General features: G+C 49.0%; 1 protein-coding gene across 2 annotated transcripts in view; it reads right to left on the bottom strand.

The window, feature by feature from the left end:
- Positions 1-23896, bottom strand: part of Klhl29 (kelch like family member 29) — a 280806-nt gene that overhangs the window by 49060 nt on the left and 207850 nt on the right. For both annotated transcript variants that reach the window (XM_090337382.1, XM_090337381.1), the window contains 2 exons: positions 12773-12914; positions 9470-9982 (listed from right to left, as the gene is read on the bottom strand). In XM_090337382.1, the coding sequence (XP_090193508.1) occupies positions 9470-9982; positions 12773-12914 (655 nt within the window). The remainder of the gene's footprint in view (positions 1-9469; positions 9983-12772; positions 12915-23896) is intronic.

The following is a 23896-nucleotide window of genomic DNA, read 5'->3' on the forward strand; positions in this document are numbered from 1 at the left end:
CCTCTCTAGGCTCTTGTGGAAGATAAGGCCACACATATCAGCTCAGCCTGCGGCTTCCCTGGCCCACCGCTGGAGACCACCCCACAGGGCTAGCTTCATAACCACTGGCCTCACCGCCACCAAGACCCAGGGGAGACTCTCTGGCCTTGGTAGACCAGTGCTATCCAATTGGGAATCCCAAAAGCAACAGACATAGAAAAAAAAAAGAACTAAAATATTACAATTATTTTTGAGTCAGAATTTCTGAAACCTGAGTTGGGTGTGGTAGCTCACGCCTGCAATCCTAGCTACTCAAGAGGCTGAGATCTGAGGATCACAGGTTAAAGGCAGCTGGGCATGAAAGAGGGCATGAAAGAAACTGTTAATGACTCTGTGGCTTGAGGGGTAGGGTGGTAGTCTTGAGCTGAAGAGCTCAGGGACAATGCCCAGGCCCAGAGTTCAAGACGCATGACCAAAAAATGAAAAGAATTTCTGAAACCTGTCTACTCACATGGCCAAGAGCCTTCTAAATTACAAGGTGATTCCTCAATTTAGGGGCCTCTGAGGTCCTAAGCAACAGAGAATAAGGCACGTCGGGTTACTGAACCACTGGGTCTGACTCTTCAAAAGCATGGCTGACCATCTAGCCAATATTTGTGGTGATTTGGAGGCCAGGTGCTTGCTCACTAGAGTTCACGAAAGAGGCATTCAACCACGAGAGGTAGTTCACAGATACCTGTATCCCCAGGTTGGAGTTTGCCCTTGTCATCTTTTCTTCTCCTCTTGGGGCAGGTCCTTCTCTGTCCCTCATACTGTGTCATACCACACTGTGGTGTGCCATAGGACTTGACGCCTGGAACTGTGTAGTGGCCTCTGGTACACATGGCTCCTGGTGGGGGTCCACTGCTCTGATCTTAGCAACAGGCGAGGAGCCGTGTGAGCAGGCCTGGCCCACGCCTCTGATGCGGGCTGTCTCAGTGTAGTCCTCCGTCTGTGGGAGGAGGGAAGGCTTCCAGGACAGAGAATTCCTAGCAGGAGATGAAGTAATTACACAGGCACACTCAGGGAGAGGGGCAGGCAAGGTTCAGGGTTTTTTCTAGTGAATTTCTCCAGGTACTGGGATATTTTGATGATACCTCTGAACCTGTTTCCCTACCTATAAAATAACTTTTCAGGAAAAAGTCACATTCTCTGGAGGAGTAGGAAAGGAAGGAGTGGAGAGGAAGATGGGTGGGTTGTTTAGAAATTGATTCAACCTAGATACTCAGGAAGTTGAGATCTGAAGATTATGGTTCAAAGCCAGCCCAGGCAGGAAAGTTCATGAAACTCTCATCTCAAATTAACTACCCCAAACTCAGAAGTAGAGCTGTGGTTCAACCGGTAGAGCATACACCTTGAGTGAAACAGAAAGGGACAGCGCCAGACCCTCAATCCAAGCCCCAGTACCAACACACACACACACTAGATTCAAATGCATAGACATGGAGATGAGGAGAGTTGGGGTATGGGGTCAGGGACACCTAACTCCCTGACTCCAAAAGTCTCAGTAGAAAGGTCAACTTGACCATGACTTTATAAGGGTAAGAAGGTGTTGGAATGAAATGGGGGGGGTCTACGAAAAGGAACAATGAACAATCTCTGTCTTTTTTTTTTTTTTTGTGGGTCATAGGGCTTGAACTTGGCATGGTGCTGTCCCTTAGCTCTTCAGCTCAAGGCTACCACCCTACCCTTGAGCCAAGTTCCACTTCGTTTCTAGAGGTTAATTGGAGATAAGAATCTCAGGTCATTTTGTGCCCGGGCTGGCTCTGAACCTTGATCCTTAGATCTCAGTCTCCTGAGCAGCTAGGATTACATGTGTGAGCCACAACACCCACCCTGTCTTGATAAGAAAGTGGTGTGAGGAGACTAGAGAAAGCAGTGCAGTGGGCCTTATAAGGAGATTTTCTCCCTCTTCTCTTCCTTTGGAAGTTTGTGTGTATACGTGTGCCCGTATATAGAGGAGTTTATGTTTGAAACAAGGAAGGTAGAATATCTACAGTGTTCAGGACCAAGGAAGTGACAACTCTCTCTCTTAGGGCCACCCAGCCTATCACCCGGTGTCTCTTTAGTAGACATCTGACAAGAAGGAACATGACTGAGGAGAATTCCTATGAAGAGGACTTCCATGATGAACAGGTGATTTACTGGAGAGGAAATTACTGCCGCCTTTCAGAGTCTGAAGGGGCTTGCATGTACAACAGGCAGCTTTGTTCTGGATGGCTCTGGAAGGTGGGGCCTCAGAAGCTATTGCGAGACTGGGCTTTGTCATTTAACAGTCTAGCAACTGGTGGCTCCTGCTTGGTCCCCAATAATGAGGGCAGATTCCTGAGCATTCTCTCAGGCATGAAGATTCTAAGGAAATAAAAATGGGCCATACACACGGGTAATAGAAAATACAATCGATGCTCAGTTAACAGGAAAGAGAGGGCAGTTTGTGTATGAGCCATGTTAAAATGGTAAGAGTGCACTTATGAAAAGATTCAGCATCTAAAGGTAATGGTCACGTATGTAAATCTATAGTAACTATTCAGGGACTGTGCTTTCCATTTGCCAGTGAGGTGGACTTATGGACTATTATGAACTATGAGCCTCAAGTTTAATTGTTGAAACCCTAACCCAGTGTGGCTATATTTGCAGGTGAACATTTAAGGTGCTAATTAAAGTTAAATGTAAATGAGACCTTAGGAATGAGACCTAATCCCTAAGACTACTATTGTCCTTCTAGAAAGAGGAAGCCACGCTACACACCACACTACACAAGGCACACCTACACAGAACAAAGGCCACCTGAGGATACAGGAAAAGCAGAGAGGAAGTGGCACTGTGGCTCAAGTGGTATAGCACTAGCCTTGAGCTGAAGAGCTCAGGGACAGAGCTCAGGCCAAGTATTCAAGCCCCACAAGCCAAAAAAAAAAAAAAAAAGGCAGAGAAACAAGGCCTGCTGGCACCTTGACCTTGGCAGCCCAGTTTCTAGAGCTATGAGAAGACATGCTTTTGTTGTTTAAGACACTGGGACTGTTGCCATGTTGTGATGGTGATTCTGGTGGGTTCCTGCATTGCTATGATATTGACCTGGAAGAAGTTGGCCAATAAAGGACTATGTCTATAGACCTGAGTCTGAGGCATAGGAGAATGACATCTGAGAGGGTGCTTGGAAAAGAGGAGGGTAGTGGGCAAAGCTGGGCAGTTCATGGGGTTGTGTTTGATCATCTGCCAGAATGCTTTGGGGTGGGGATGGGGGGTAAGAGGGAGGAATTAGGAAAGTGAAGAACATTTGCATGGTGATGCACTGAACTGCATGGGCTTTTTACTAAGGCAGCTGTGATGTCTGTCTGTCTATCTATCTATCTATCTATCTATCTATCTATCTATCTATCTATCTATCTATCTCTGTCTCTATTATCTATCCAAGTTGTAATGGCAACTCTTTCAGTAGATGGAACCTTTGGCCATTTTTTTTCTTCAAGTAATGTATACCACATTTTGTCTTCTTAAAATACTACTATGCCTATCTTATTTTTACCTTTTACATTTTTAGGCTAGTGAGTGTGCTCCTGAACGGAATACAATTTCAACCAAATGGTTTCTCATCACACTGGGTCCGTGCCATGTTTCCTCCAGCTCCGTTTCATGATTTGAGGTACCATGTGTCCTCCTCCACCTCCACCATATGGGGACAAGCAGCAGGTGTGCCCAGCAATACATCTCTCGGAACTTGCCTGAGCCTCTGAAGAACACCAGGGCCATCCAAATCTGTGCACCTTTGCTTAGAGACTTTGGCAGATGGGGTCCATCAGATTAAACCTCTGTCACACTAGGACAGAGTCAGGTATACAAGGAATGTGTCCCCAACTTCACTGTCAGTGGTGAATGGTAGTCAGGTGCCTCCTGCCCAGGTCTATATCCTTGCTTATCCACACTGCCCTTATTTTTCTCCAGCCTTGCTAATTCTTATTGCTGCCACCTTCCTGTCTCCCCACATGGAATGCCACCTCCTGCAGGGCTAATCCCCACCTCTTTCCCAGGGTGTGCCTAGAACCTGGAACACAGATTCTCACCCAGGTGAAGCTGAGCCATGTGGCGTATTCACCTGGAATTCGAGATGAACCTTTTTGTCTGGCTCCTGGGAAAAGCCAAGTGTGGACCACACAAGATGCTTCACTGAAGGAAGGTGACATGACGCAAACTGTGGCATGGCCCTGGGTGTCACTGCCCTACAGCCTAGAGTGTCATTTAGCTGGTATCTGTTTCAGCCTGCTGCTGCTTGGAGAAGGCAGAGCCTAGGGACCAGGGCAGCTGGCTTCCTCTTGTGACCAATTGCATTTTCCAAAGCCCTGGAAATGTCCCTACCCCTTTGCTTCCATGTTTGAAGTATTGAGGTTTGCAAGTCCATAGCTCCTTAACATTTTGACTCTTCTGGCCATTTCTGCCAGTGCTGTGCTTCTATCCTAGAGGATGCTCCAGAGCTTTGTTCCTTCAGCAGGGGGAGAAGGCTCAGGGTTCATCACTCGGCCGGTGAGCAGACGAGCGTGGCCGGGTCATCTGCAGGACACTGTCTGTGAGTGTCTGGTTGCCTTTACTGCGTCTTGCTGCTTGCCTGGCTCACTCACAGTCATATGATCTGTTAACCAAACCGTTAAGCCCTGGACAACTTTCCAATTAATGAGAACAAAGCCCCTGAGGACTGAGCCCTGGGAAGGGGAGGAGGGCGAGGGCTTCTTGGGCTGCAATAGGCTGGGCACTGGTTTTTCCAGGAAGAAATACCTGATGAGTATGGACAGAGCTGCCCATTTCCATGGCTATGACATATGTGCCCTCTGGGAGAGAGTGTGGGGGATGGAGGAGGAAAGTGAGACCCCAAAGCCTTTGAGGACCAGGTTTCATTTCATTTCAGCAGGCGACCCTGCGACCCTGCTATGTGCCAGGCACTGTTACCTACAGGATCCCATCCTCAAAGCAGATCTGTAGGATAGTGCTCATCTCTATGTGGCAGATGGGAAAACTGAGGCTTAGTGTAACAGTTTCCAGACCAAGTTCACTGGGCTAGGGTATGGCAGAATGTGAATTTACTCAGGGAGCCTGAGGCCAAACCTACTACTGCTGCCAGCACATGCTCTTGGCCAGAAACCAGAAAATTGTGATCTCCCTATTTATTGATAAGACTGGGGAGGAGCTGTCCCTATCCTATGTCCCTGCCTCCCTGATGCCAAGCAGAAAGATGCTGATAGCCCTGAGAGGGCAGGAGAAGAGCCCTCCAAAGATGAATGACTCCTGGAACTAGAGGGAAGGGTTAAGGATAGGCAATGGGCTGGTTCCTTCCTGTTGTTATGGTGATGGTGGAGTACTGTAAAAAAAAAGCATTACAATGGGAAAAGGCAATTTTCTTCTGTTCAAAGCAGACCCCTGGGAACTAGGTGCTTTAGACATCCCAATGTTAACATATTCTCCTCAACTGGTCTTTGATTTGCCACATTAACTCAGGTCCCTAAAAGTTCATGGAGACTGCAAGATGGCCTTGGTCCTGGTGACAGAAACAGTGAGTCAAAACCCCTCCATAGTGATGATTACACACCAGTGCACCAGACTAAGGGTTTTAGGCAAAGAACCTAATCCTCCCCCAAACTCTAAGAAGCAGTTTCTACCATTATCTGATGAGGAAACTGAGGCAGGGATCCAGATCCCAAGTGCTCTGGGGCAAACAAGCTGAACCTGGCAGTACCATGCTACCAGGGAGAAATAGGTAGAAGGACTGAGATCCAAGGCCATTCTGGATAAGAAGAGGGAAACTGTACGAACTACAACTTCAAGCAAGACAGGGCAGGAGAGTACTTACCTAGCAAGTGCAAGGCCCTGAGTTCAAACAAGAATTTCAGCAAAACCAGACCCGAAACTAACAAAAAAGACACACCCTTCAAAACAAAGCAAAAAGAACAACAAAAGAACAAAACAACAACAACAACAACAAAAACCCTAAACCACTTAAGTAAAAAAAAAAAAAAAAAAAAGACATCTTCCTATTGAAGTTACCTGGGGCTTCGTTTTTCTCTGGTCTAGAAGCAAGCAGAAGGCAGGTCTAGCCTGGTCCTTTCTCCCCAGCCACACACAGCCTTGCTTAGCCAGAGTTGTGTGGCCTTTACACCTAAACCATCACCAAATCCTTTATGGAAGAAGGCAAGGATCGGAAATCACCACATCCCTCGCCTGCAGCTCTGCTGTGGGCTCCCAGGAAGTGCTAGAAACAGGGACAGGAGACCTCAGGTCTGAACAGAGGCCAGGCTGGGCCAAACTACTCATCCCCCTCTTAACTCAGAGACACATTTCAGGTATTTCCTAACATATCCAAATGGAACTAATTCTGTTTTCCTTTCTTATCACTTTGCACACATGAAATCTATTTTTTAATTAGCTTTCAATATATAATCTAAAAAAAAGAATTCCACAGCTTGTTCCCACCCCCAAATTGTTCTCAGCAAAAGATTTATCTTGGAAGTTTCTTAAGAAAATCTATACATGCTCAATGCATTTAAATAACACTCATTAAAGAGAATTGCACACAAGCTGGCTTCTCTAGTCACAGGTGAGAGACAATCAGTTGACCTATTGTGAATCAAAAGGCATTTTGCACACTACCTTTATTTTTCAATTGGTTAAGTTTTAAATTACAGTCCTCATGCCCCCTTTTTTTGGGGGGGGGAGAAGGGAGTGGAGGTGGGGGAAAGCAGACTAATAGAGCTCTGACAGAAAATTTCACTCGGTTAGATGATAATTACAAGAAACAAAATGTGAAATTTTAACTCAGAGCTCTAATGAAGTCTAAAAATACCAGTGGCCCATCCCTGGGGCTGGCAAGCTGCTCGTGGAGAAGGGGGATCTCTCCATAATTACTCAGGCCCACCAAGAGGCCAGGTTGTCACCTCAAACAATAGTAGGCCAAGTCTCAGGGCTGAAATGAGCTAGATGGCGCTGCGTTCTACCATGGATCTTATTAAAATGCCGGGCAAGGTTTCAAACAGAGAACAGGAGAAAAGGAAAATTCTTTCCTTTCCTTTCTTCCTTTCTTTTTTTTAAGTGGAGTTCTGACTTGTGTTGATATAATCGTACAGCACCTCCTGTTCCCGCCTGGAGCTAGCTGTCTGTCATTTAAGAGTGTGAAATCAATTGGGTTTTAGAGATGTTAAAAATCCCTAGGGGCAAAATTAAAAGTGACCCAAATCCACACTCATGTGTTCTTGTCAGGATTATGACTCTCCTATGGCAAGCTGTAAAGATTTGGTTTCAAAATTTGGGCTTCTTATTTTTTCTTTTTAAAAAAAATGCAGTTGTTTGACATGAGATCTGACAGACAAATTATAGCTTCAGTAATAAAGGCTTTTAAGATTAGAAATGAAAGAAGAAATTATTAAAAAAAAAACACACCCAGACTTAAGCATTTGTAGTGCGTACTTCCTTGCCTTTCTTCCCAGAAAATACAAGGGAATTATCTATCAGCTGATGAGGACCATGAATACAGAAGCAAGTTAAGTGTAATTTTGGAAAAATTGTGGGCTTGAGGGCATCCTGTGGGAATGAGCGCCATAGACAGGTCACCTGCTCACTGTCCAGGGCTGAAGGACCAGGGGACTACCTAGAAGGTGCTATCTCTGTTTTTTTCTCCTTGGCTCTCATCCAGACTCAGTCTACCCTTTGAGCCTGGCAGAGTATATGCCATCGGAATGCTCTCTCTTCTCTCCTCCCATCTGTAAGGCTTGAGACCACAGAGGATGGGCCCTGCATGCTGCCACTGGATCCACTCTACAACTGTTCACTGACCTAGCAGGCCTGGCAGCTCAGTGGCAGCCTGTCCCTACCACCTGTGCCTTCCCCATCGTTCACCTTTCGGGCTGAGGATGTTGATGGCCTGCATGGGGCAGCTTGGTGAGGCAGGTCATCGCTGGGTGCTGACCACCAGAGCAGACACCCCACGGTTCCCTGGGCCAGCTTCATTTTGCACAGAACAATTCCTTTTCCCGGATGCAGGCCTACCTAGCCACTAAGACCTTTCTTCCCTCACCCCACCCACCCTTCCTATGTGTGGACCAGGAAGCTACCCAAGGCCCCTGGCTTTGAGAAAGACTTGGTGACTGCTGGGACTCTCATGGCCGGATATGGCAGAGTTTGTGGTGGCTTATAACTGGGAGTAAGAATTTACTTTTTGAGAGGTCAGTGGAGTCTTCTGAAAGGGAGTGGTGTTTCACCAAAACAATTCAAACAAGAAATACATCTAGTATATTAGAAAGCAACAATAGATCTTAAAATAAGAGTTTGCTAGAATTTGGATGTACTTTTCTATAATTTTAACACTTAAAAACTAGTGCTGATTTCTAAGACAAAGGCAGCTGAGGGAGGAGGCTAGACAGAAACCGAGGCCTGACTTCTGTTTTGGGGAAATGGTTCTGAAGGACAGAGACAGACTCTTGGTTTAGAGGTGAGAAGAGAGTGGCTACTTGGATGTTGCAAAGGCGTTGTATCCAGATGTGTAGACTGGCTACGACTGTCTACTGGCCCTTTTGAAGAACATCTCGAATCCTCAAAGGCTGGCTGGACTGCCCAGCAGTCCTGTCTCCTCCTGAGCCTACAGCAATTGTACCTGGTTGAGGCCTGGCAGCTTCCCTGTGACCTGGGCAGGAGAAGGATCTAGCCTGTCTTGGCATTAAGGGACTGGCAAATATGTAGGGGCAGCCTCGCTCACAGCCTGCCTCCTCCACGCTGGTGCTTATACCAAGGATCATGTCTTCCCATGCCGCTGCTCCCTTCCCTAGGCTCTGTTCCCAAGGATCTAGCTAGCTCTGAGCTACCCCTGTAAGGAAACTCCACAGAGGCTGGGAAACGAGGATCCACTGAGAGCTGGGAGGCTCCTTCTGAGGTGCCACAGAGCCCCATGCCCCTAGCTCTGGTCAGGATGGATTGAGAACGTGCCTGCACTATCTACACGCGTTGGTCCCGTACTCATCCTGGTGGCTTGGGGGAGAAGGCATTTCCTGGAGGGACACAAGTAGTTTGTGTTCAGAATGTCCTCATGAGTAGAAAATGGTGAATGATCCCAAGGGGGCTTTTCTAGGGAGCCCTGAGAGGAAGAAGTGACTTCTTCTCAACGTTCACCTTGGCCAGGCCTGGAGGGCGAGGTCAGAGGTGAGCATGGTCAGGGGCTCTGGACTCACAGGCTCTCCCTCCCTTCCTTCCTTCCTCCTCCTTTTACTTCTCACCCACACAAACAGCCCTTCCCTGCCCAGCCTCTACACTAGCCTCTGCCTGGCCTCCCCTGTCTGAGGCCAGGCTCTTCTTGGACTAGGTGAGGACCCGATGAAGCTCCGGTTTAAGTAAGACCAGAAGAGGAGCCACCATGAAACACAGTCTGGTCCCTGCCCTAGTAGTGAGCAGGCATGTGGGGAGGTGTGCGGGTGGCAGGACTTACCTTTGGGGTGCCCTGGGTCGGTGAACTCATACTTCCCCACGCCAATGGTCCGCAGCATCTGCAGCCCATGGGCCGAGTCAGTGGTGGGGGGCCCATTGGTGGCAGGGGCATTGTTGGGGAGAGCGGCGGATGGCTGAGCCGGTGGTGGAGGAGGCAGCAGGGGCCCTGCCATGTGGCCGTTGCCCACAGCCGCGGGTCCGGGGCGGCCCACCTGCCCCACACCAGGCAGGGTGGACACTGCCAGGGGCTGAGGGCTGGCATAGAGGGCCTGGGCAGGCATGTTCACCACCACGCTGCTCAGTGGCTGGGAGGGCGGCTGTGGGAGTGAGTAGTGGCCTGGCATCAGTGGGAGCTGGGGCCCCACGTGGGGAGGCAGTGAGGGGGTCACCCCGATGACTGGGGCCTGGACGTTCACGGCCGGGCTGAAGGTGGGAGGCTGGGCCACTCCATAGGAGTGCGCGATCAGGGCAGGCTGGCTCCCGGCGGCCACCGTGGTCACCCATGGCCCCGTGCCTGCAAGGGAGACGGAAGACATGTTATCTGCCTGTCAGACATCCACTCAACAAACACTGACTGCCCTAGATCCTGGGCTGGGTGCTGGAGCCACCAACGTGAGCCACAGACCCTTGTCTAGGAACTTGGAGTCTAGACATCTGTGATTCTACCACTCCAACTAAGGCCCTTACAAAATAGAAACAAGTGGCTGTGAAAGTTCCAAGGAGAAAACAACATCTGCCTGGGAAAGTGAAAAGCAACCAAGGAGAGTTTGAGATGTTGAGACCTTTGAGGAGACCTGGGTCTGAACCTCAAGTCTGCCAGTTACTGGCTCAGAGCCCCTGCAAGTTGCTTCTGTACTCTGAGCCTCGTTCTTGTCCTCTGTTAATTGGAACTGGCAATACTTACCCTCCCAGGGCCACTTAGAATTGATTGAGGGACCAAAATAAAACTAAAAGGGATCCTGGCATATGATAAATGTTTCATAAATGTTGGTGTTTTTTCTCCCTTTCTGGGGAATTGCTGAGGGAGGGAGAAGGAAGCCACCTGGTGGAAACTGTGAGCCCTGGGCTTTGAGAAAGGCAAGAGCCTGGAGCCTGATAAGCATTCCCAGGTAGGGAGGGACCAATGGGCACTAGAAAAGTCTGCCTGCACCTTGTAGAGGGAAAGGAGGGGTTGGGGGGCAGGCTGGTGTGTGTGTGTGGGGGGGGTGCCGCACTTTGTCCAGCCCTCCTGGAAACAGGAGAAGCCTATTTCAGCTTCTAAAGGAATTTTGGTCTAATAAGGGGGTCCAGACCCACCCTTGAGATGTGATGCATGTGACATAGCCACCTGTACTCAGATCAGGTAAAGCAGGACCCTCCCCGTGCCCCTGCTCCAACCCTTGAGCTGAATCAACACTGAGGTACCCAGGGGGCTTGTGAGGGACCTGGAAAGATGTAGACAGGGAGAGCCAGTCTGGAGCACTGTATGAATAAATGAGTCCCAGTCTGGGTCTTCATCACCCAAATGCTGCCTCGGTTTTTGTGATTTCTCTGGGGGAGGCAGTGGAGAATGAAGAGGTAAGACTGAGGTAGGAGAGTTGGGGAGCCAAAGGAGTCAGAAGGTGGGTCTGACATTTCTCCCTCAGCAATAAAATGGTGGAACAGGGCAGGAGCCCACAGGGTTGTTGACTCTCTGAACACCAGGGGGCGCTATCAGTATGGAGGTGTAGAGGACTAGGAGTGAATAGAGTAAGGTCTGTTTGAATCTTGGTTCTGTGCCCTATTAGCTGAGTGGCCTGAGGCACAAGGCTCATGTGCAGTAGATATATTAACACCAACACCCCAGGACTCCTACAGCGTGGAGAGGACACACGGAACAAAGCATGGGAATAACAGACACAAAATATTTATGAGTGAGAGAGGCTGGAGAATACTAGAAGCTTAGAACATTGGCAAAGTAGTCCTGGCAAGGTCCTAGAATGGGCTGCTGATGGTGACTGTCCTCACGCTAAACAGAGGAGGTGGTTATCATCATGAGCCAGCTTGGGTGTCTCCCAGCCAAGCTCAGTTCTCTTCAGGACTAGCCAGGGAGTCTAGGAAAATGGAGCAGAACTTCAGAGTCCAGTGGGTGAGTCCCTGGAGAGCTCCATAGTAGTAAGAGATGTAGAGAAAGACCCAAGGGGGACAGAGACCTAAAGAAGAGGTCTCCAGTCTTACATGACAAGTCCTGATGAATTCTCTGATTATTGGTTGCAATGACAACATGGAAACTACTGTGACTGCAGAGGAACAGTGACACTGTGAGGGCAGGGAGCAGGGCATCTGAGAGCGCCGAGAAGGCTGGCAAGCCTGCCCTTTGGTCCCCAGAGCCAGCTGCCTAAGTCTGATTGTGAGGAAGTAAGCAGGAGTAGGCTCCAAGCCAGTCCTGGGAGTTGTGGTTTTTTTTTTTTTTTTCTGCCCAGTCCTGGAGATTGAACTCAGGGCCTGAGCACTGTCCTTGGGCTTTCCTCAAGGTTAGAGCTCTATCACCTGAGCCATAGCATCACTTCCTGCTTTTCTATGTATGTGGTACTGAGGTATCGAACCTGGGTCTTCGTCCATGCTAGGCAAACACTCTACCACGAGGCCAAACTCCCGGCCAGGCTTGGGAGTTTTCTTGTTAGATGTCATGTGAGGGGTTCTGGGCTTGATTGGAGGTGCCGGAAGAAAGGGGGAGGTGCTTGGTTATGTGGATTCTGAGTGTTTGGTTCTGGCCTTGGGACTCAGTGTGACCCAGGGCTGAACAATTACCAAGGCGAAGGGACTGGATTCAGGGATTCTGGGGCATGGGCAAAGGGCTTGGGGGCATTTATCTGGCAAAACACTTGGAGAAGAGATGAAAAGGCTGTCTAGTTGTCTGTGTGGCTGCCGTGTGGAGGGACAAGCAGGGGTGACCTGGGTATCCTACAGATGAAGGATGGGGCCGGCAGGAGGTAAAGGGAGGATGTGTGCTCTGGCTGGAGCTGTGCCGAGGCCGACTGGGATGCTGTGAGGGCAGAGTGTGTCAGTCCTCATGGAATCATGGCCCCAACAAAACCTCCTGGAAGATGAAAAGTTTGAATTCAACCCACATATTGAGGTTTGGGGACAACTATACAAAATAACCTGGAGCTCACGCAAAGTTCCCTCTATAATGCTCTTGTTCTCCAAAACACGCCCCCACCCTCTGTCTTCAAATATCCACAGAACGAGAAGAGGAATAGTTACAACATAGGAAATAGACAGGGCCTGGGGTGTGAGAAGAGCAGAGAAGAGCAGGGCACCAGCAGGCAGGTGATGTACACACCTGGGTTGTCGCTCTCCCTCATCTGTTTGGAGGGCGGCTCATCGGTGTCCCAGGGTGTGGACTGATTGATGGGTGTCTGCCCCCATCGGATGCTGGTCGTGAGTCCCTGGGACGGATTGTCCGTTTTGGAGATACCAGGAGCCTGTGGGAACAAGGAGGGTGAATACAGCTTGGTCTGAGCCACACTTTCCTCAAGAATAACTCTTGTGCTGGACGCGGTGGCTCATGCCTGTAATCCAGCTACTCAGGAGGCTAAGATCTGAGGATTAAGGTTCAAAGCCAGCCCAGGCACAAAAGGACCTGCGACTCTTAACTCTAATCTCTAGAAAATGGGAAGTGGGGACTGGCTCAAGGGTAGGGTGGTAGCCTTGAGCTGAAGAGCTCAGGGACAGCACCCATGACCCACCCACACACACAAAAAAAGAATAACTCTTGTGGTCTGAGTTTCACCCACTGGGCTCAGGGCAGAGGCAGAGAGCTGGCTTTGGAACTGGTGCCAGGTAGGAATTGCAGGACATCTGAGCAGAGCCATCAGAGCCATGTCTTCTGCCTCCTGCCTTTGAGTTCCAAGCCAGCACTTCCCCAGGCCTCCTTGTAGCTGCCAGTTCAAGTTACTGCACGGGGAGGAGCGTTCTATACTACCCACCGCAGCACAAATGCAACCAGCTTCTCCAGGGCATGTGCTAGGCTTTGACAGTGGCTTCACAGTGCCAGTGCCACCAGGTACTCGGCCCTCTGACGTGTGGCTGTTTACAAAGGAGTCCTGATAGGGGAAAATGTTTGTTTGGTCTGAGGAGACCCACCATCAGGTGGCAAGCAGGAGTCACTACACACTGCGTCCTGCCCTACAAATGTCCTGAAGAGGATGGAGAAGAAGCAGATGATGCATGTTTGGGGTGACAGTTCAGCCCCTGCTCCTGCACTGAGGGTGGAGGTTGACATTTGGAAGATCCAGGACAGGAAGTCTGCTCTAAGAGTTCACGCTCTGATTTAGGTTTGCGGAATAACAAGAACATCAATGTTGAGGTGAAAACATGGTCATCAAGAATCACATTTGCTAAGGATGCCGCATGAATGCAACATACTCACACCATATATGATGTTAATTAGAAAAACAAACCACAGAAGCTGGGTGCAGATGTCTTGCACCTGTAATCCTAGCTACTTGGAGGCTATGAATGGGAGGATTGTGGTTCAAGGTTGGCCCCCGGCAGAAAAGTCCTCCAGACTACATCTCAAAGGAAACGAGTTGGGTGTGGTCATGTGTTCCCATCATCTCCAGCTAGGATGGAAAGCTTAACATGGGCAGACTGTGATCCAGCCATGGCCAAGGCAGGGCACAGGACCTTATCTCAAAAACAATCCATGAAACAAGGGCTAGTTCAGCAGTTGAACACCTGTCTGGCAAGCTTGAGGCTCTGAGTTCAAGCCCCAGTTCCAACTAAGCGGCAAAAAAGCAAAGCAAAACAAAACAGGCCACAAATCACACCCATATGACTTCCTGATGAAGATGTCTGCATGTGGAGTAACATGTGTAGGAGGGAATAACCACAGTGTTAGCACGACTCCTTGGGTGAGGAACTGATGGATAATTTCTACTCCTGCCTAGATTTCTTGTCATGGTCATTATTTATAATAAGCCCCCCCAAAATATTGTGTGTTTGTGTGTGTGTGTACCACCTACGGTAGGGTGTAAGAATAAAACAGCTGCCTTCCAGGGAAAGCCAACTGAGACCAATGGAAGTCCAAGGGCATCTTTAAATAAGTGCCATCATCAGGTGGTGACGTCTGGTGGCATTCAGCCAGCGATGCAGCTGCAGAAAGGCTGAGCTTCCTGACCAGAGACTCTCCTGTCTTAGGCCAGGCACAGAGCAGGGTGTACAGCAGTATGCTGGGGCTTGGTCACGTCATGCAGCCAATACACATCGCTGGCATGGAGCCTGCGGGGAGGAGTCTGCAGGGAGGAGCAGGAGCCACATTGCATTAGGCCCTGAGGCTGTGCCAAGCTAATTGCATTAGGCTGCACTTTACCTCTGGCCTGCACTTCAGATGTTCAGCTTCCGTGCACAGAGTACGGAACAAAGAAAAAGCAGCTCTCCCGAGAAAAGAACAATTCCACAGACAAATGTCCTGATCAGAGGCCCCTGTACCACTATGACTGTGGGAGGAGCGGGAACTGGGGCAGGGGATGGGGGGGAGGGCACGAGTATGTGAGGGCTGAACATTTAGCAATAGTACCAGGGAGCCGTAGTCTGGCATTTTCAGAATTCTCCAAATGGATAGCTTTCTATGTGTGTTTTGTCTGAAGGAAGAAGCCATCTAACCCCTTGGCAGCCCTCTGTGTTCTTTCAGACCCTGGCGTCCTGGTGGCACAGAGATTGGTTTCCCTGGAACTAGAGTCCCCTGGAATGTCTCCTTCAGGGCAATGAAAGTTTGAACCCTGACAGCCCCAGCCTCCTTATCAGCAGCTCTTTCACTGACAATGTGGAAATCCTCCTGCCAGGAGGGGGCGCTGCAGCCCCTCATTGCTGCCCAGATCCCCAGGGATCCCAGGCAATGGTAACTAAGATTTCCCATCTTCACACTACCTTTATTTCTATCCTGCTGAGGCAGCATGTGGCCTTGATGGGAAAGAAGGGTCCAAGAAACTCGCCCCGGAATGGGCAATGCTGGCAGAAAAAAGGGGTGGGGTCTTCTTGAGTCTGGGTCACAAATTTTGCCTCTAAAAGCTTCAGGAGTTCTGAAGTTTGCTCTAAAGTGTAGTGAGTTTCTGAACTTGAGAAACTGTATGCCTCTGTGACTAGATGCCACTTGGGCCCTTGGTTTCTAAATGCACCTGCCAGCTTCCTCAGTTTCTCCTTTGTGTTTGTCTGTTCTTCAGCAAATAGGTATTGGGCCTGTGTCAACCACAGGCTCAGACAGTGGGAACCTGGAAGCTCATCCTCAGCCTGCTCCTTAAGTATCTTTTGTAGAAGACTGGAGAATCCTGGTATACAAAGGCCATAAACTGTTACTCCCTGGACAGAAGCTGGGAGTAGGCTGTTGTGGGCCCAGAATGCTGGCTGGAGCTTGGGTTACTGTAACAGGCCTGCTGTTTGGCTTTGTTTTTCATGACGACGACGACAAGCAGTTCTTAATCCCCCCCTTCCCCCCTTAGGAAAGATAAATAAGGCTACTCATATTCTCCTCTGCTAGGAACATCTAAAGCAGCAAGCAATTTGCTGTTCAGGAATTTTCTTTTATTAAGACAGTCCAGCCAGTGTTTCTTTCTCTCTAGAAGACTTGGTCACGGAAGGAGACCCTTAGGAAATGGCCAGGGATATAGGAGACTGCCAGCCTGGCCAGAGGCTCTTCTCTTGCCAAAGGCTCCAGGCTCAAAGTAAAGCCACATAAAGCTCAGTTTCTAGCAGTTTCTGGAGCATATATGGGTTCACGACTCCAGTTCTGAACTCAGCTTGTTAGCTCTTTCTCATGGTCCAGAACCCCTTCAGGTTAGGACCAAGGCAGGCCGGAGCTCCAGGCCTCCTCAAGGGGAGGGGGAGGAGTGCTGAGACAAGAAAGCAACGAAGATCAGCTAGCTAGGAAAAGTTGGCCCCAGTCAGGACAGAGGGAGGGAGGGAGAGCGGCAGGGATGAGTGGCCTGTACTTGCTTCTCCCTGCTACCCAGACCTTCCGCCTTTCTTGAACATTGCCAGCTCCAGCTTCTGCTCCAGCGGCATGGTGCTTGGCAGAGTGAGTAGTCCAGAAGAGCCACCCCTGCAGCCCTGCAAAGTAGCCCTGTCTGCCCATCATCAGGCCTGAGCAGACTTCTCTCTGCTTCCCTTTAATGAGATGCTAATGGGATGCATCATTAACGCAGCAGCTTTTTAAACCCGAGCTCTTGTAAATTTTCAAAGGTCACATTTTTACGGTGGCTGACAGCATCCTGCCTCTTTCAGAGAAGGAAGAACACTAAAGACCCAGGTCTTTTATGGCTGCAGCTCTGTGTGAGGTACCTACTTGGTTGTGGGGCCAGCTTCCCTCCCCCATCAGCCTCACAGAGCATGTGGCCTGGAGAGCCAGTTACACAAGGCCCACTGAGCTGCTCTGAGAATGCAAAGACACCCAATGGGGGGGTGGGGGGGAAGGAGGTGACACCAGTTGGGGAGACAGAAGTGCTTGAACTCCCAGGAGCACCTCTGCTCACAAGCTGTACCCTCCGGTCTACAGCAGCCTGGGGAGACCTCTTTGGTAGCATCACCATCCAGAGAAAGCACTTTGCTCAACTGTACAAAGATATCATGTAGATTCACAGCACCTGGCTGGCCTGTGGCCCCTCTGGGGTCACACTTGCTCTTTGGTCGGGTCCCTGCATCATCTCAGCACTTTGGGCCCCCTCCCTGACCCTGTCCTGGTGGACGAGCTCCATGATGGCCAGGGCCCAGCAGCCAGGAAGTAAAAGCAGTCTCCAAGCCATTATACTGGCTCAGGGAATGAGTGAATGAACACATGGGGTGCCCTTTGGGAGGAGGGAAGAGTGTGGGTCACAGAGCACAGTTATGTGGCCATGAGGTCTTCCTTATTAGGAGGATCCTGATAAGTGAGGTGACTGTAACATCTCTGCCTGGGGGTGCTGTTGGAGGCCTGACTGCCCCAATCCACTGAACCTATCAGCCACTCCCTGAGCGCTTGGGTAAGGGGAAGGTGCAGGATGTTGAAGGGTGACACGATTCTGTAGGGCTCTGTGAGGAGTGGGGATTGAGGGTCTCCCGGGGAAACCAAACCCAAGCAAATTCCACTGCTTCCCCAAGGAGGTCAGAAGGGCCTAGAAGTCAGAGGAAGCCTCCAGACGAGGTGGGCTGGCACAAGGCCACAAACGCTCAAAAGAATTCAGTATGGCAGAAAGAGCAGAGTTGAGGTCATAGCACCAAAGGATCCTGCAGTGACCAGCTCATGTCCAGCCCAGACAGATCTGACTGAGACCAGCTCTGGGGTCACTTGGCGGGGGTGGGGGGGACTAGCACCTATGGTTCTCTACTGCCTATGAAGCTGTTGCAAGATCAGGAATGCAGGGCTTGATGCCCTGTCACTGTGTGGAGTGGACAGCTGGCAGGGGCTAAGTACCACTGAGCACAGAACAGACCTTACAAGCCCCACCTCTCACAGCTGTGAGCCCCCTCCCACCAGGAAAGCTTCTGTTCTGACTCTGGGCCTGGAACACTGCCCAGCACCAGGGCTCAGCAATGGTGGACTCGAAAGGATCACAGTGCAGGAGTGAGGCTGCACTGTAGTTTTGCTCCTGCCCTTCTTAACAAATGGCAGGACTGATGTCACAGGTAAGAGAAGGTAATCATGATGGAAAGTGAAGGAAGACAGGAGCAAGGAAAATGGAGACTCAAAGCTACATAGAGTCAAGTCTCTGGTGGCTCACAGCTGGGATCCTACTCAGTAGGCTGAGATCTGAGGATCTCAAAAAAAGCAAATTCCAAGATACTCCTTTTGCCAATTAATCAGCAAAGATCCACAGGTGTGGTGAGCACCAGTCTTGCATGAAAAAGCTGAGTGAGAACATGAGGCTCTGAGTTCAAGCTCCAGTATTGGTGCACACGTGCATAGGAGCAAGACACGCACCTACACACACACACACACACACACACACACACACACACACACACACACACACACACACAGAGTTACACATAGGAAAACCCAGCCCTTTAATAGTCAAGTGAAAAAGCAGAAAAGCATTAGACAAGCCTGTGATGACTTTGATAAACAAGAGCTGGGCATGTGCCATTTCCGCAGTCTTGGGCCTATTTTTCCATGACAATCTACAGCTTCTGCCTTAGTTTTTTGGGCCCCATAGGTCAGAACAGTGATAAATGACCAAGGAATGATGGTAAACACCACCGACAATTCCAGAACTGTTCAGCTCTAAGGTCCTGTGCACAAATTTGAGAGCTAGTAGAAAACATCATTAAGCCACCAGAAAAGAAAGATGCATGCACAATCTGCTGTGTAAGTCAGGCTCAGAGAAACAAAGAGTAAATGTTTTCTCTCATATATAAAAGTTAGATCTAAATTATAAACATATACACTGGTAGACATATATACATGTATATACACACATATATGTTCATATGCAGCTATACAAGTGATTAAAGCATGGCATACCCAAGGGAGAATTCCAATGGTGTAACTTCTTTGGAAACAACCCTACTAGCTTAACAAAATGAATACCAGGAAGCTGACACATGTTTTGTTGAGGGGGGGAGCTTGAGATCAAGGGGAAGGAGGTCAGACAAATGGAGAGAGAAAAGGTGGGTAAGTACAATCATAACAATTGTGCCTGTGTGAAACAGCAGCAGGGTAAGTTGAGGGGTCAAGCACGCTAGGTTGGGAGCGATGGGGGAGAATGACAAAAGAGGTGACACTGATCAAGATGCACTGTATTCATGTACTGACATGTTGAATCAAGATCCCTTTGTATAACTAAAGATAATAAAAGATTACTTAAAAAAAAGATACCCAATCTACTGAAAAAGAAATATACATGGCAACCATAGAACTAAACTCAATATATCCTAAGGATTCATGTTCTTTTCCTAAATGGCAGTTTTCATATATTTGCAGATAGATGCAAATAGATACCATGTCTAGTCTATCATGCCTAGAATAGAGTAAGCTCTCAAGAAGTATTTGTTATTGGTCCTGGTAATATACTGTCAGTCATCATTTCTACTCCAAAACAATAGTGTTTTTTTTCCCTCTCTTCCCCTCTACCAATTCTTTGTATTCTTCAAGAACTACTACCTCTTCCAGAAAATATTCCTTGACTATTCCAATATGTAATTTAACAGTTCTTTTCTGGATTTCCTAACAAGTTACTATAAATATATGCCTGCTAATTCCTATCATCTTTTGTCACAGTTCATATTAATTTCTCAATTGATAAATTTTCAGGAATTTTGAGAGGTGACTGTTAAATGTTACCTTTAGGAAAAATCAAATTACATAAAATATTATTTTTAAAATAAAGATAATGAATACTAAAAAAAAGATAATCTACTGTGTTCATTGTAAAATAACAAAGATCAAAAAGTCACTTGTGTGTTGCTCTTGGCAAATGTATCCTCAGTTTTATCTGCATGGCTCTGTGTTTTGCGGAGGACCTGGGCCAGCGTAAATACAGCAGGGGTTGTAATTGCATAAATGCTAAAAGGAGACTTAGCACAGCCTCTCCCCTTGCCGCCCCAGATGGCAGTGGGAGTGCAGTATCCTTGGATGAAAGACGGAGAGACCATTAGTACCCACCTGATTTGGGGAAGCCAACCTTGAGTGGGCTAGTGGACTCTGAAGGCCACCAGTGATAATGGATGCCTGGTCCTTACCGGAGACTTTTGTTGTATTTTCCCACTGCCTTGCACACATTCAACAACCTCCATCAAAAACTTGCCCTGAGGTTTCCCTTGTAGATCATGCACAGGCATGTGACCTGTCACTCAGGCAGAGAGCAGTTTGGAAGTAGAAGCATCTTTGTTGGAAGGGGACCAGCACCGTTCTGTAGACTGATGGCAGACACCTAGAGACCCTGCACACACAGCCTTGCATGAGTCGCTGTCATCTCAAATTGCTCCTTACCCTGAGGCTTATTGGCTGGTCTGAGAGTAGTGAGAATGCACGTGGCAGAAGCGAGTAGCGCTCAGGCCCCTCCAACCACCAGACCCTGAGTTGCCCTGGAGAATCACATCACATCACCTGGGCAGGTGAAGGCAGGCATTTCTTTTCAGCAGCCCTCTCTCTGCAAGGCCTCTGGAGTTCTCTTGGTGCCCAGGAATGGTGCGTAATGGTGGCCAGTTTTCGTTAACAGATTCATGCTGTGGAAGACAGTGTGCATTCACATCCAAAGGCAGCGCAGCCTGGAAGGCTTCCTTGAAAGGAATGGCATTCGGCTGGAATGCAGGCTGGGGAGGAGATCTTTGGACGGCTGGGATTTTTTTTCACTTAGCTTTTCTGGCACTGTGTATACAGATTGCAAGAGCCTGTGAGTAGAGTGGCCAGTCCCTGCCATGCAAGTGTATTAAGAGGTGGTGACTAGACTCCTCTCCTAGAGGTTCTGGGGCAAGGGACCCCAAAATGTGGCTCTTCAACAAGGCTATGTTGGTGACAACATAGGTAGTCCCACTCTGGGAAGCCATGACAGTTTCACTCAAGTTCCCAGGCGCAGGCCCCTAGCCTGGGATGTTCATTAGCTGCTCATTCGTTTCTGATTGATACAGATTTGGGGTCTTGCTTGTGCAGCTCATGGGAGCAAGCTCCTTGGAGAGGTCACTGTCAAAGACTGCCTCTCTGAGCCTCAGTCTCCAGAGGTCAGAGGAATTGCTGATATTGAGCGGAGGCGAACCTGAGGCTCCAGGGAAGAGCAAATGACTTGGAAGGGTCTCTCCAGTTCCCATTCTTGATTGCCATTGAACTCAGACAAGAAAATAAATGGCAGCTAAATCCCCACTTGGCACTGGGAAGGGTCTCTGCCCTCATTAAGCAGGCTGCCCTCTCGGGGCCTCCGGCCCCTGGCTGGCACCCCGGCCTCCCCTTTAGAGCCCCACCAGAATGTGCTCCGAGGCCCGATGAAATTTCTAATAATACTAACCAATGATGTGTTAAATTGAGACACTTCTAGCTCGTATGCCGGGAACCACATGATAGTTTAAAGGACCAGTGCTTACCTTTCTCTATCAATTTGCTGCTAAATTACTGCTTTCAGAGCAACTTATAGAAAAGTAATTCTTTATTTAAATTTTAATTTCAATCATGTCATTTTAAATATATATTCAGATTCCAATCATATTAAGGAATATGATGATGTCTCTAAAGGGTAAATGATCCTGCCAGGAGCCTGAGTCGGGGTGGAAAGTGTGATGAAGGGGTGGTGAGGAGGGAGAGACCCCACGGGGAGGCTCTCATGCTGCCCTCATCCTAGGATTCCTGAGCAGCCCCCAGGGTCCTCTGTAAGTACTCAAAATCACCACCTGCTTCCTGTGCCTACATCGTCACAGAGACAGAGCCAGACACAGAAGCCAGACAGAGGAAAGGTGCAACTTCCTGGTCAGCCACTCTGGGTCTCGTATTTGACTGCCTCCCACTTGTTAGGCAAGGACGGGAAGCTCACTCTGTTCATGAGGAAGCCTGAGTTCTTCTCTTCGTTTACTGCTGAGAGAAACAAGCAGTTCAAATCATCCTCAGGGGCATGCTGGGACTCTAATCTGTGTCTATTCTTACTCCATTTTGTGTTGCTATAACTAAAGTACCTGAGGCTGAGAACAAGACAAAGAAAGGAAGGGTATACGGAGTTCGCTGATCTGACGTGTCAAGAGCACAGTCTACACAATCTTGGTACTGCGGAGGAAGGAAGGCATGGCAAGAGCAGGCTTATATGCAGAAAATGTCACATGGCAAGGCCGGAAATAAGACCAAGGAAGTGTAGGTTCTCTCTTCCTCCCTCTTAACAGCGTCTTCCTTTCAGATTTCCCACACAGTGTCTGACTCCACTTGGTCTTCTGGATTCCATCAGCCTCTTGTCCCTTCCATTATGGTCAGTCCTGGCATTTACCTCTGCTGGCTCCTATCTGCTACAGTTCAGTGAATTTATCCCCGCTTCCCTCCAATATGGCGACATCACTTCCCCATGCCAACCCTAGAAGCATTTTCCCATTGTCCTCCTCTGAGCCGCCATACTGGCTTCCTGCTTAAAACTCTCTTTCCCCTCCATTTGTTTTCCATGCTTGCTTTTCTGCTAAAGCTCTTGGGGTAGTGGGGGTGGCAGGCCGGGAGTGCTCCTTCTCTGTGTTGTTGTCTGGTTTCTTCTGCCCTCAATTCTCACACCTAGATACCACCGAGCACTCATACCAGGTCCCCTGCTCAGCCTCCGGCCTGTTTGGACCACACCTTTCACAAAGGGTTTTCTGGTGTGAAACACCTGTGTGGCAGCCATTGTGTTCGATAGAACCAGCTTTCTGTAGTATTCTGGAAGTGTATTTGCTTTTCTCTTTTCCAACATCAAAGTTTAGTCCTTGGAGACATTTGTGCAGATGGCCTACCTTAGCAGACGTAAAGCAACCTCAGACGGGGCTGGCTTCTGCACCATGCTCTTGTACATGCCCTGTCCACATTCCCCTCCCCTAATCCCCTCCTCCGGACCCCCTCCCAGTGACAGGCCTTGTGGACAAAAGAAATGATAAATCTGGCAGAACCTTACAACTCCACGCTTTCAACTTTTCCTCTAACAACTTTCAACCAAAAACTTCTTAGTCCTATTTCCAAGTAACTTTTCATCCATTACAAAACCCACAAAATTTTCAAAGGGGCTTTGAAATAAGATCACCTGGAAAAAAAAAAAAAGCCCATCACAAATGAAAGTCTTTGAAAAGAAAGAGGCCTTTCCTGTGCTTCAGCTCTGCTCTGATACGTTCTCTTTCATTCTGTAGAGGTGCAGGGCAGGCCTGGCCTCAACTCATGCCTGTGATGTGAGGGGGGCCAGTGGCCCAGACGGACACATGGGATGAGGGGGAGAGCGAGGGGCAGCTGCTATGGCGCTAGGATGGGCCTTTGATCCCCCTTCAATCATGTCTCATGGAGCAGGGCTCCCAACAGCTGCTCTTAATACCATGCCTATCCTGCTCAGTCCCAGTTCCCATTCACTTCAGCCTTGGCGACACGCAGCTAGCTCCCTCTACAGCACGGTGTCTGTCTTCATTCTTGTCTCTAAAGTGGGCGGGGAGGGTAGGCGGCCAGGGCAGTCCTGGCTCTGGCCTTTGATGGGGGTGTTTTACAGATAACAGGGCCTGTAGACAGTGAGTGCAACACACCCACTTCCGGGAGCCTTTGTCACACTCAGATTTGAAGTCTTCAGTGCATCTGAGTGAGGAAAACTCCTCTGTCCCTAGGGCTGGTGGCTGAGTTAAGTGTGAGTTTGAGGATGCATGTGGCTTCCTCCATCAGGCCTGGCTGTGTGTCACCATCCCATATTAATTCTGACCCAGGTGTCTGGGCCTTCCTGGAGATAGTTCCCAACCACACCAGGGGGAGTGGAGAGCTCTTTAGACCTGCATGACTGTGGGCTCCACAAATGCCTTCCTAGCCTCTTCC

Source organism: Megascapheus bottae, chromosome 7 (genome assembly GCF_031878675.1).
Source record: "Megascapheus bottae isolate mThoBot1 chromosome 7, mThoBot2.hap1, whole genome shotgun sequence".
NCBI lineage: Eukaryota > Metazoa > Chordata > Mammalia > Rodentia > Geomyidae > Megascapheus > Megascapheus bottae.